The 13221-nt window shown below is 37.6% G+C and overlaps 1 protein-coding gene across 4 annotated transcripts in view; it reads left to right on the top strand.

Annotated features, from left to right (window-relative positions):
• picalmb (phosphatidylinositol binding clathrin assembly protein b) overlaps positions 1-13221 on the top strand; it is a 36034-nt gene that overhangs the window by 20417 nt on the left and 2396 nt on the right. Inside the window, exons 10-22 of one of the 4 annotated variants that reach the window (XM_041803227.1) lie at positions 220-343; positions 436-569; positions 2097-2197; positions 2372-2524; positions 2902-2985; positions 6520-6612; positions 6842-6952; positions 8429-8545; positions 8661-8691; positions 8803-8902; positions 9051-9110; positions 11112-11216; positions 11608-11713. In XM_041803227.1, coding sequence (XP_041659161.1) covers positions 220-343; positions 436-569; positions 2097-2197; positions 2372-2524; positions 2902-2985; positions 6520-6612; positions 6842-6952; positions 8429-8545; positions 8661-8691; positions 8803-8902; positions 9051-9110; positions 11112-11216; positions 11608-11700 — 1306 coding nt within the window. In that variant the 3' untranslated portion in view covers positions 11701-11713. The remainder of the gene's footprint in view (positions 1-219; positions 344-435; positions 570-2096; positions 2198-2371; positions 2525-2901; positions 2986-6519; positions 6613-6841; positions 6953-8428; positions 8546-8660; positions 8692-8802; positions 8903-9050; positions 9111-11111; positions 11217-11607; positions 11714-13221) is intronic. The other 3 variants (XM_041803237.1, XM_041803246.1, XM_041803255.1) reach the window with 3 other exon arrangements.

Below are 13221 nucleotides of genomic sequence, written 5' to 3'. Positions count from 1 at the left end.
ACAAAAGCCAAATTATATTGACCATGATTGATTTATAAAATCAATAAAAGGGTAAAACATCCAAGGAAGAGGATACTTTTTATGGGCACCTCATTGGGCAATAATGCACATATAATTTCTCGGACTAGCTGTACTTGACAAATAAATTGCAAAGGAAAACACCAATAGAGTCATGTATTTAAAAAGAAAAGTTAAATGAATTTGTGTTTTTTCCGGCAGGGCCAGCACTCTCTCAAATGCCGTGTCATCGCTGGCCAGCACGGGGATGTCCTTCACTAAAGTGGATGAGCGGGAGAAGCAGGCAGCCCTCGAAGAGGAACAGGCTCGACTCAAAGCGCTGAAGGTGTCTTTGCGGTTTACTCACACAAAACTGTACTCTAGATACATTAGAGAAAACAGCTGTGCGCTGACACTGTTTGAATGAATCTCATTCAGGAACAGAGGCTCAAGGAGCTCTCAAAGAGGCCCTCCTTCTCCACCACCGACACATCACCGATCTCCACCACCGGGGGCACCATCAGCACAGCACCAGCCATCGACCTCTTCTCCACACCCAGCTGCTCTAATGGGTACTGTTCACATCTACACTGCAAAATGCCTTTTCATTTCTTCATATTTCTCAGGTTTTCCCCTAGAAAGAAAGCTGGAAAAAAGTTAACAAAACATCAGAGTTAAACCTCTTTTATTCGCTTTATGTACAAGTCAATCAGAAGCATTTATTTTCTTTAAAGCCATGCTTCAGTCAGAGGTCTAATAGAGGTGTCCGGCAAAAGTTGATTCACACCAGAATCACCATTATTAATTTCTCAGATTCTTAATCAATTCAAAATGTACTTTATTTAACCCGAAGTAAAATCTCTTTAACATATAGCTTGAGTGCAGCAAACCTGCTGCAGGTGCTCTTTGTAAGTACTTTTTGCCGCACTAGCTCTTAGTGCCAGTTATGTTTACATTCCTGTGTTTAACATACTGATGTGCTGCCTTCATTGTCTTTAAAGCTTTAAGTTACTCAGACATCTGGTGTGAAATGTTTTAAGACTCACTTTGGATTCTTCTGGGTAAGAGGAAGAATGATCCAATGTGTATCCTAAAGGCCGGCTCAGACCGCACGAATTCAGCCAGATTTTGACCCGACTGCAGTGTCGCAGCTTATCGTAAAACATGGGGCCTGGTTCTAAGTGTCGGGAACGACAAATTCCCTTGTAGTGTGACATGATCAAAGACACGTCCAAGACACCCCACGACAAGACTAGCATGTCTTACATTGTCTGACACGCCTTACGGTAACAAATGTATCCTGGTGTCTACCAACAGGGGAACATTTCCTCTCTATCTCATTATTAAGAATAACATCGAACAAGTCCCCACTGGGGATTTATGTGCGCACACAGTGAAGCTGTTTGTATTGGCTAGGTTAACTGGGCTAATTTTCTTACCATACCTGGATTTTCATTTGAAGGATATCCGGTCCATGCTGTCCTCTCGACTTATCAGGACGAGCCCATAATTGTTTCTTGTTTATCGTTTTCTTCTTTTCAAAGCAGAAAAACATGATTTTTCATCAAATCAAGCCTCCTATCGCCGCTAATAGTTGCTGTTTTGTTGCTCTGTCTTTGATCTGTATGCGTTCAAAGGGGAACTATTAAGCTACTACTAAAAAGAGATTAATCTGCTTAAAAACGTAAAAAAAAACATAACATATCTTCATAAGCCTTGTATCTGTGTAAACTGCCCTAAGAATTCAAAAATTGTGTAGAGCACATGAAAGAAGAGGCATGCATGCAAATGTTAAAAAAATTCAAAAAAAAAAATTTAAAACTGAAGGTAAGATGTGTTTTAATAGGAATTTTCATAGTCTTTATTTGTACATGCAGTCTAGTGAAACAGATGCAGTCCTGTTGGCTATCAGTTTCCTGCCTTTTTGTTGTTTTCATGGAGACTGTATTTAGGCTAGAAAATATTTTATTATTGTTTGTTTTTTTTGTTTGTTTTTTTTTCTTTCTTAGGCATGTGTATCAGAAAGATTCAAGCTTGCACAGCAAACAGGGGCATGTAAAAGTGCAAAAATCACCATTTTCTATCCTTTTTGTTTGCAGGGCAGTGAAGATGGAGAGCGATCTCTTTGACCTGCAGTCAACTTTCCAGCCCTCCATGCAGTCCGGCTCAACAGGGCTTCCAGTGGCAACAGCGTGGGCAGGTAAAAGACTTTGCCTCCAACCAACATCTGTGTCTGAGGAATCTGGTGACCTGTTCTGCATGCTCTCCTTCTCTGGTTGTTGTCTGACTCTGATGCCCACCTCTTCCTCTCCACTCTTTTCTGTCTTTTCCCCCTTTTTTTCTCTGTCTGTCTCTTCTCTCTCTGCCTGCATAGATCCTTTCACCTCTGCTGAAGCTGGAGATGATTCCATGCCAAACCTTAACCCTTTCCTCTCAAAACTCGTTGTCGATGCCACTCACTTACCTGTCGTGTCTTCAGATGGTGTTAGCTTTTCCTCTAGGACATCTGGTCATGAAATGTTTGGTGGTAACGGATCATTTTGTTCCTCCTCAGAAGTCTTGTCGCTCTTGTTCATTTCTCTGTATTCATGTTTCAGCATGACTAGCTTGCATGTTACTGTGCTACTGTAGTTTGAATGTTGGTTATCTGTCTGAATTATCTTCTTCCTTTGTCTGTCAACATAATACACCTCATTACAGTTCATAACAAGATCAAACTATGATGCTATTTAAAGATAACACCTTTTCTGTATCAGCCTGGACCTTCCATGTCCCACTTTAAAGCCCATACAATCATTTTGCTTCACAGTTGCCCTCCATGCTCTCTTTTTGATGAACACTTTGCTGTAGATCGTTTAAGCTGAAACCTGTTCTCCTTTACCAACACTATGTTTGATTCTCCAGATCGTTACAATCCCTTTATTGACACAAACTCATCCGTTTCAACCAATTACAAACGCACAGTGCGGATAGAACACTCCATCTCAGGTACTACGATGGCTCACCATCTCTGCCTATGTTTCCTGAGCCCTGGCAAACATAGGACCCCCTAAAATATCCCCAGGGCTCTAATTGAGATGTTTGCTCTAGAAAAATGGACCTAAGCTAATATTAAAAGGAAAGTTGGACATTTAGGGAAGACGCTTTTTTGTTTCTTGCCAAGAGTTTGAAACACATTTCTGCTGTAACATATAGATGGACACTGGATTAATCTTACAAACAAGTGGTTCCCAAACTTTATCTGCTGAATCCCCCTTTGGCAGATGCTATTCCCCCCCCTTCATTGTACACACTAACATGTTAGATATGTAAATGTAAGACAAACACCCTGTCAGTCACATTTTTACATTTTTTGCCAAAAAAAATCCTACTTTTTTAGAATTTACAACAATAACAAATCCGACTACCCATAGATGAACAATCCCTTAAGATAAAAAACTTAGAGAACATCCGCTACGATCTATACTCCCAGTCCTGCGATAATTGCAGTGACTACTGTTGCACACTTCAAAGTGTCTTTTGTTTTGATTAAAGCAAATGGGGAAAATCTATCTCACACTTGTAGGATGTTGCAGAAGGGAGCACTTCTATCCAAAATGCAGACAATGTCTTGGACTTGAACTGCTTGGGAGTGAAATCAATGGACTGCTTGTCTTGTGCAGTACTAAAATCATCATCAGGAGTTGCTTCACCTTGCCTTGCTTGGCCCGCCCTGCCATGACGCCATGCCCCCCTCGGCACTACGGGAACCACTCCTATAAGACGTGACATTAACATCTACGGTGCTCAACAATTTTGTTAGGCCACCACCCAAAGTAAGGTTTATGCCACAGCTGCCCTAAATTAACAGCATTGGTAATTACTAAAATCATTTTTTGTTTCTGCAATGGTTAATACACCAATATGTAGAAGCTCTTTAAACAAAATGATATTTTTAATGCTAAAATATAATTATTATTATTATCCATGAATTTTCAAAACTACTGATTTACAAAAACACTGAAAAAATAGTAAAGCACATTAATATTTCTTGATTGATAGGTCAAATTTTAGTTATTCACTTGCATTCCTGAACAGAAAATTTCTTTTTAGTGGTTGAATGTTATGCTCGATTAATCTCTGACTTCTCCGAGGATCCCAGTGAGCCGGCTTAAATTTGGGTATAAAAAGGTGAATTAAAAAAAAATCTAGTTTAAACTTGAAAAAAAAAAAATTTAAATTATACCTGTACAAAAATGAAAGCAAAGCATAAACACAAATGAAAACGCAAATTTAATTAGGACTTGTAGAAAGTGGATGAATGTTAACATACAGTCAGTGTCTCCTAATTCAGCATAATATATTTACTTTATTTTTAGCATTATATTATTAAAAATTACACAGAACTAGGGATGCACAGTATTATTGGTATAATATCGGTATCAGCAGATAATAGCTTAAACGTTGAAGTGTTGTTATCAGCATATATGAAAATTTCTGCCAATATTTAAAGCTACTGTAATGCCATATGTAAGGGATGTGTAATTCAAATTACACAAGTAATTAAATTACTTTTTCGAAGTCACTTACAAGGAAATTCAAAGATTCTAAAAGAATCCTGTTAGCTTGATGCTAACATATAATGGAAATTGCCTTAAGTAAGCTAACAGATTTATGCTGCGTTCCATTTTCCTGAGAAGTCGGACGTCGGACAGGGAATGATGTCACACCCAAGTAGAATCTGTCCTGAGGTACTGAGGTTGCTCTGAGTTCAGGGCAAATTTTTTGATGATGTCAACTCGGAATTTCTGATTTCAAAAATTAAATGGAACACAAAATTAGTATTTCTTTGTGCTAATTTGAACATAAAAAATATCCATCTTATTTGACAGTATTAGGTTAAAAGATTTTTAAATTGATCATTAGCGTAAAAATATTTAGTAAAATAAATTGTTTAAGTTATTGAAGTGAGGTTAGTTAATTTACAATGCTGTTGTGTCACATATACCACTGATTTCTTCTTCTCAGCTTTCACCTGCACTTTCACCATCAGGCAGTGCTGCGTTAAGTAATAAATAATGGAGAAAACAGAGTTTTCATTTAAGATCGCATGAAATCTTAAAGGTTTTTTCAGAAATAATGACTGAATATTTGAAAAACGTATACCATCCCTTGCTTCACTGTATCTGTTTTTATTGTTCAAGAAGTTGGTTTATTCCAGCTTAAAACTTTAAGACTTGAAGGCGGACCAGACTATCAGCAACCTCAGATGATAGAAAATGAAGCCAGTGCAGAAGTGCAAAACACTGCAGTTGCATAGTGAGTACTTGAGAAGCACCAAATGTCACGTACTCAACAAGGTTGGAAATTAGCACCTGCCACCAGCCATATGCTGGTGTTTCCACGCAGCGGCTGTGGGATTAATTCAAAGTAGCAGCCAAAGTAACAGGGAAATAAATATAATGCAGCAAAGTGATAAGTGACAAAAACAGTGTAATATGAATCAGTCTTTTACGTCCTTTTTGATTTTTAAAGGCATAGCCACAATTCTCCTCATGTATGCTTTGAATCGTTGTCAAGGTTCAGTATAAGTTAAGTCAACCACTGAAGACTTTTAAGAGCCACATTTTAATAGACTAAAATAATAAAAAGTAATGTTTTATTCTTTTTATGAGCCAGCCCAACATTGCTTTGTTTTGTTTCAACATTTACAAAATAGCCTATAAGTTAAATACTATGAGCCTTTATTATAATTTAACATACCACTATTTTGCTCTGACCGTTTAAATAAAAAGGCTGGTTAAACGGGGGTTTATATTTTATTAAATGTTCATTTTGTTTTTTAAGAATGAAAAGAGTAATGCATAATTAGGGTGCATGGCTGATATGACAGCAGTGTACCTGGTAATTAGGAGGCTTAAAGCTTGCCTAAGTCCCACCTTGTTGTTTGTTATCTAAGTTGTGTTTAAGTTAGCTTGAGACGGTCTTTTCAGTGTGATGACTGCTGCAAATTAACTTCAAAGGCCACCTTAAGTCACCAAATAGCTGATGTCACTCACACTTCATCCTGTACATCCTGTGGACCAGACACGTCTAACTGAGCTCTTTAAACACGAGCTGTAGATTTAATGTGGTCCCCATGCTAATGAGAAATAGACCTGGGCAGAAAATAGTCATGCATGTAGACTTGCAAACGCCTCTAAGATATTGTAATTATTACACGCTGTTCTTCAAGATTCAAGGCAAGAAAACATATAAGCATATTTCCCAAGATGTCCAACCCTTCCTTAACTTCCTGCCGCTTGGTTGCTACAATGCTTTACGCTGATTTTACCCAATGTAGCCCTTAAATGTAACTTCAAACTCCCAGAATAATTAAAACTTCAAAACTGTTAGCTATACTAGCTGTCTTCTTCCTGACTGTATTTCTGTCTTTTCCAATCTGTCTCTATAGCGTGGCTTTGAACTGCCTTTTTCCTTTTGCTCTGTTTCTTCCTCTCTCTCTTCTTTGTCTTCCTCTTCCTGCTTCGTGTGGCGTGTCAGACTCCTTCTGTGGTCCAGTGTCCATTGCCCAGCACCTCCCACACCAGGCTCCTTTCCCCACTGAGCCCTCTACTGTAGCAGGTCTATTCAGAGGTAGAGTACTGAAGGCTCTCTCTAGCACATTCAGATTTAGACGATGCTAGTTTGCTTTCTGCAAAGACAAATCTGAGCTCCCAACTAAAAATAACCACCATTTATACATGGACACTACTTCCACAGGCCAGTGAAGGGATCAGAATTCAATACAGTAGTCAGTGTTTCAGATATATTTTACTTTTATTTCTCTGTAACATCAACGTTGTCTTACTTGTCTCTCTTAAAGGATACTCAACGCCACAGCCCCCTCCTCAGCAGTCTGGAGGGGGTCTCCAGGTGGACTTCGAGTCAGTTTTTGGAGCCAAAGCCACAGGCAGCAACAGTCTCAATTCTGACGGTGAGCTTTCTCAGTAACATTGTTTAAATTTAAAGTGCATTATCAGTGCGGTAAGTGTTTTTTTCCTCTGGTAGATGACAATTAATCAGATTACAATCTTGAAACTAATTCTTATATGATCCACTGACTGTAATCTTAAGGGATTCTCTTAGAATACAGCTACAAATTTACCATTCAGCTTGTATAAATAAGAGGGATATGATGGTATTAGACACACAGTATCTTGCCCTGATGTCACTTACAGCTGAAACACCTGCAAAAGCTTGGCCCAGTCTTCCAAATCTCCCATAGAAGAAAAACTTTCTGTCTGTGCTGAGCTATTTTTAGCCACACCTCTGTCATTACAAGAGGACCAAAAGTGCAGGTTGTCCCTGTGCTCCTTTCCTTAACCAGCAGTGAAAAAGACATGAATCTTTTCTATCATTGTCATTTTAAAAGTACGATGTAGAGTTGAATCAGTGCCTTGCAATGCAGAACAAAAATGAAATGTTTAAATCAATTTAACAAAAATATATGATTCAATACTTTTTTCAACCAATCATGGGTTTATTTGACTTAAGATTTGTTTTCAAATCCTTTAATTTTAAACAAAAGTTTCATAAAGACTTTCTTTACTTATTTTTATTGTTTTTTTTCAGTAAAGATTTAAAAATACAAATTATGACTTTATACATTCTATCTATTTTTGTGAATTTATTTTCTTTTGTGCATTTTATTTTATTGTGAATTTTATTTTTTGTGTATTTATGATTTTGTGATTTTATTTTTATTTCTTTATTTTGTTTTTTGTTTTTTTTTTTAGTTATATTTTATTTTTTTTATTTAAGTGTTGCATAACATTGTTTGATAAGGCTAGGTGGGCTGTGGGACTTTCTTTCCAGTTTAATAATATCAGTAGTATCATGTACCAAATCATGTGGTTTTGGTTAAATGAGAGCTCTACAGTAGTTGATCTCAGTCCAAACAGTGCTAGTACTGGGTCAGGACCAATCTGTTTTTGTAATACCTTAGATAAGGTTTGGAATATCTTATTTCAAAGACTAACAAATCGTGGATAACCCTGGAACATGTGTGCTAAAGAAGCTGGTTCTTGCCTGCTCCTGTCAGAGGAAGAAGTCAGGAAACAAGGAAACTGTTTTGAGGGTTTCAGGTTTGGATCAAGGTGTTTGTAAGATATTCATCTTTGTCACTTTATGTTTAAAGGTTAGTGTGTTATTTGTAACTATGCACCTCAAATTTAAAATTAATATTTATAGAGGAAAATAAGGAAAGGATCATTTGCAATCGGAATGTTATAGAATCAAGAAACAAACCTGTTTTTTCATAAATTGACTTAAAAGTGAAAATATTAGTAAATTGTATGGTTAACAACGTGTTGTGATGTGTTCCATTCTAAACAAACAACCTTATTAACATCATTAAATACTTACTCTACCTATACACTTATGCATATACAATTCCTGTATGTCTTGTCAGATATCACCGGAGGCATCTTGAAACCGACTCTCGCCGGCTCCAACCAGCCGTCTGGCCAGCTGCCAGAGAAGCTGGTGTCAGATGACCTTGACTCCTCGCTGGCTAACCTTGTCGGCAGTGAGTGTGATGCTTTGCTTTAAGCTGCTCTCACTAAAACCAACTTTTTCTTTACAATGAAAAAAAAAAATCACAAAGAGAAACCAAACAAGTTTCCTTTTAATTTTCTTTCCAGACCTGGGTATTGGGAACGGCACGATGAAAAAGTAAGTGATGTATCGACACTGTGTAACTCTGCTGTGCAGAAAGTGAAGCCCAGCTTTCTGCTTTCAGGGCATCCACAAGCTAAAGCTAACATCAGCTGTCTTAATCTTCAGTGACATCCATTGGAGCCAGCCAGGGGAGAAGAGGATGACCGGCGGCACCAACTGGCAGCCCAAAGCGGCACCAACCACGACCTGGAACCCCGTTTCCATGGTGACCACTTTTTCTTTTCACTGTAGTGCTCATGAATTCTGCCTCTGCCTCACTGTTGTCTTATTTTAAAGCTTCTGTGCTACACTAGTTGGTGCCTTTTTCTGGTTGTATGGTATAAATTCTCACTGGCCTGTTTGTGTCTTTTCAGCCTCCGTCAATCATGGCCTTCCCTGCCACCACACCCACAGGCATGATGGGATACGGCATGGTCAGTATCATGTTAAATATATAGTACAAATACATTATGTAACAGTCCTTGTAGCCTTCATTTAGTCCTTTAAAAGCAGAAAAGAAGTTACTTTGTGTTTTTAATTTGCTCCTTTTCATTGGGGGAATTGTTTAAATGAACTAAAAGTGGGTCAAATGAGATGTTGTTTTGCTTTAATATTCTTTGAAGTTCTAAAGTCAAAATCAAGGATGAAGAATTCTCAGAAGAATACATTTAAAACAGTCAGCTTTTTAACTTTTTTCAATTGAATTACTGCCTTTGATATTGAAATAAAAGAGAAGATTTTATAACATTCTTTGAAAAAAAAGTTCGAAGAAATCCCATTTTTATGTATGGTAAAATAAGTGATTACATAAATATTCACCACCTTTAAAGTGACTGACCTAATTCATCAGAGGTCTAGCCAATTGGTGCTAGTAGTCTCACAATTAGTAAAATGATAACTCAGAGAAAAGGTGATTGGCAAGTTTAGGTCATGATACAGTGAAAATTCCAAGGCACTGAACATCTCCCAGAGTTCAGTCTAATCCATCACCAAGAAATGGAAGAAATATGGCACATGTGTAAATGTACCTAGATCAGGCTGTCCTCACAAACTGAGTGACTGTTCATGGAGACTATTTAGAGAGGCCACCAAGACACCTATGACAACTCTGAAGGAGTTATAAGCTATGTTTGGCAGACACCAACCACTGCACATCACCACAAACACACCATCCCCACTTAGAGGAATGGTGGCAGCATCATGTTGTGGGGATTCTTTTGGCAGCCAGCTCTGGAAGGCTTGTAAAGGTTAAAATGAATGTGGCAAACTAATGGAAAATCCTTGAGGACAATCTTATTCTGTCTGCAAGAGAACTAGGACTTGAGTTAGCATCCAGCAAAAGCTAGGGACAACAAGGTGATATCAAAGCCCAGACCTCAACCCAAAAGAGAATTTGTTGCTTGACTGGAGAAGGGCTTTTCACGCCCAATCCCTGTGCAACCTGTCAGAGCTTAAGCAGCAGCAAGAAGAATAGAACAAAATTGCAGTGTCCAGATGTGCAAGCCTGATTGAGACCCATCCACACAGACTCAGTGCTGTGATTGCAGCCAAAGGTGCATCTACTAAATGCTGACTTGAAGAGGGGGAATATTTATGCAGTCATTTATTTTACATTGCATATTTTATTTATGAAATTAACATAGAAATCTGGATTCACTTTGATGTTTTTTTGGTAAAAAAAAGCCAAATGATAATGACAATGATTGATTTATAAAATCAGTAGAGAGCTAAAACATAAAAGGGGGTCAATACTTTTTAGACACTATAAACCTGAAATAATTTATGTATAAACAGGAAATTTCTTGATGATTTTGGGTGTTTTTTTAAAGCCCCTGTGAGGAATTTCTCCTATAGTTAGATCAACTGAAATTAATGTTAATGCCAATCTTTATGGCTACTAAAAGCAAAGCAGGAGTGGTAAGACTGTCTTTTTCAGTAATTTTTATTAGTAATAAATGCTGCCACACAATAGGCATCAGAAAAAATGACTACCTGCATTTTAATGATACAGCTTTTTCTCACAGTTCCCATATCAAAGATTTACAACAGGCAAAACTTGACATGTAAAACAAAGCAGGAGGACATTTTTGACAAGACATGCCAAGCATTAAGACAAGCTGTTTTGTCTTCAGGAGGCACCAGAATAACAAACCAAACAATCCTCACAGAAGCTTTAAAACAAAGAACCTGATCTTAATGATCTGTTAGACCCCACATAACTACTTAATCATCTTGTCTTGGCTTATGAGATTTGTATTCATACTAAAGACCAAATCCAAAAAAACCACAACTGGAGATGAACTGTACATAAATCAGTCTTCATTTGCAGTCCTAATTATTCATTTCTTCACATTTTTTCTTGTATGTGTAAACAAAACAGCTGAAATACTCCATAACTAACACAAAGTCTTTCTTCTCTGTGCAACCTGCTGCAGCCTCCACAAATGGGCTCTATGGGGATGATGAATCCACCCACTATGATGTACTCGCAGCCTGTGATGAGGCCACCTAACCCTTTTGGCTCTGTGTCGAGCGCTCAGGTGGGTGAACGGCAGTCAGACTTCACCACGCTACTGCACAATGAAGTCAGTATCTATTTGCGCAGTTATCAGGTTGAGTAAATAGGTGTTCCCATTGTGCTGTGACGTGGACCATAATTAGTCACTGTGTTAGCTTTGCTGTTGGTGTGAATACAGCAGAAGATGATGGCAGTTTTAACCAAGCTCCCTTCACTCCTATGAGCTGAAGGGATAAAACTGTGAATCATCTTCCTTGTTTTGACTCCCTGTTTTCCCCAAATGAGTCCTTTTTATTAACCCTCCTGTCATTCATCACAGCTTCTCCAGACTAATCTCATCCCTCCTCAGTCTCTGTACTGACTCTCAACTTCTCCTCTGGTCCTCCCACTTCCTGTATTTCTTCCTGAAATAGCCCTCCGCAGCCTCTAGTCCTTCCAGCCAGAGTCCTCTCCGAGCCCCTGGACAGGACCCGTTTGCACACCTATCTCTCAAGGATTTCTTGTAGAGCATCTCTTTAGGTACAGCATGCTCTCTGCCTGAGGGTGCACCTGCATGTTCAGCATGCTTAAGTGCTGAAAATACCCTCTTGTTTCATTTTTATTAAATTTTAATCTTTGCATGATATCTTCATGTGCTTAGATGTTACATGTTTTTAATATTTCATTTCTAAGTTGCTTGGTATTCTTGCTTGATTTGAAGCATCATTAACAACACATTGTCTTTCCACCTTCATCACATTTTTTCAATTGTTTTTCTACACACCTTGAAATAACTGCTCTATTTGATTGACTGTTCAATGAATCCTTTCCATCAAGATAAAAAACTGTTTTCTAACAGAAGTTTAAAACATCAGCAATAACATTTTCTATTCAATGGCACAGTTGTAGACATAAGTAGAAATAGGCAGTTGACCTAGTTTAAAAAACAATTTTAAAAGTAAAATTGATAATGGACAAGAAGAGCTTTTGCTTTGGATATATACAGTGTTTAACAAATTTATTAGACCACCCTAACCCTAACCAAAGTAAGGTTTATGCCACAGCTGCCCTAAATTAACAGCATTGGTAATTACCAAAATCATTTTTTATGTTTCTGCAATGGTTAATACACCAATATGTAGAAGCTCTTTGACCCAAATGATATTTTTAATGCTAAAATATAATCATTATTATTATCATCCATGAATTTTCAAATTTACTGATTTACAAAAAAACTGAAAAAATAGTAAAGCACGTTATTATTTCTTGATTAATATGTCAAATTATAGTTATTTACTTGCATCCCTGAAGAGAAAAATGAGTTTTAGTGGTTGAATGTTATGCTTGATTAATTTCTGAGTTCTCAGAGAAGCCCAGTGAGCCGGCTCAAATTTGGGTGAATTCAGTTTGAAATTCCTCATTCCTTTTCAAAATGGTAAAACGTCTAGAGCTGATTTAAAATGAAAGAGTCCGCATTAAAGCACTTCATGATGCTGGATGGTCTCTGAGACAAATACGACAGGTGGTCTAATAAATTTGTTAAGCACTGTATGTAGAAGATATGAAAGCCACTCTTGAAATTTATGGAGACATTTTTGAAGATGTTTTGGTAAAAGTGCGAGGAAACCCTGCATAAGGGATATTTCTGAAGAGTTCAAATGGATAATCCTGTAAAGACAATGAAATGATAATATCAAAAAATAACCAATACTAATAGATACTTGTTATTATTATCATTATTTTAGAAACATTAATAAAGCCATCAGCTATGTTAATTTAGCATACTGGTGACCCCATATCAGTACACTGGTATTATTTCTACCATGAAACTGATTTTTCATTGCCAGCATCAGTGTTTGAATACATGCATTGTGTTTTAGTACACACTTCAGAAACCAGAGCCACTGATAGATCAAACTACTAGTCACCATGATAGGTAAAAAATAGTGCTGTAACACACTGGCATGTGGCAGGCAACAGCTCAGTTTGAGTACAGTCATCAGCGTGTTTCACTCTGATACTGAAAAAGCAGCCAGGTAACTGACTGA

Source organism: Cheilinus undulatus, linkage group 2, assembly GCF_018320785.1.
Source record: "Cheilinus undulatus linkage group 2, ASM1832078v1, whole genome shotgun sequence".
NCBI lineage: Eukaryota > Metazoa > Chordata > Actinopteri > Labriformes > Labridae > Cheilinus > Cheilinus undulatus.
Note: the sequence above shows the minus strand (reverse complement) of the source record. Positions and strands in the feature narration are given on the sequence as shown.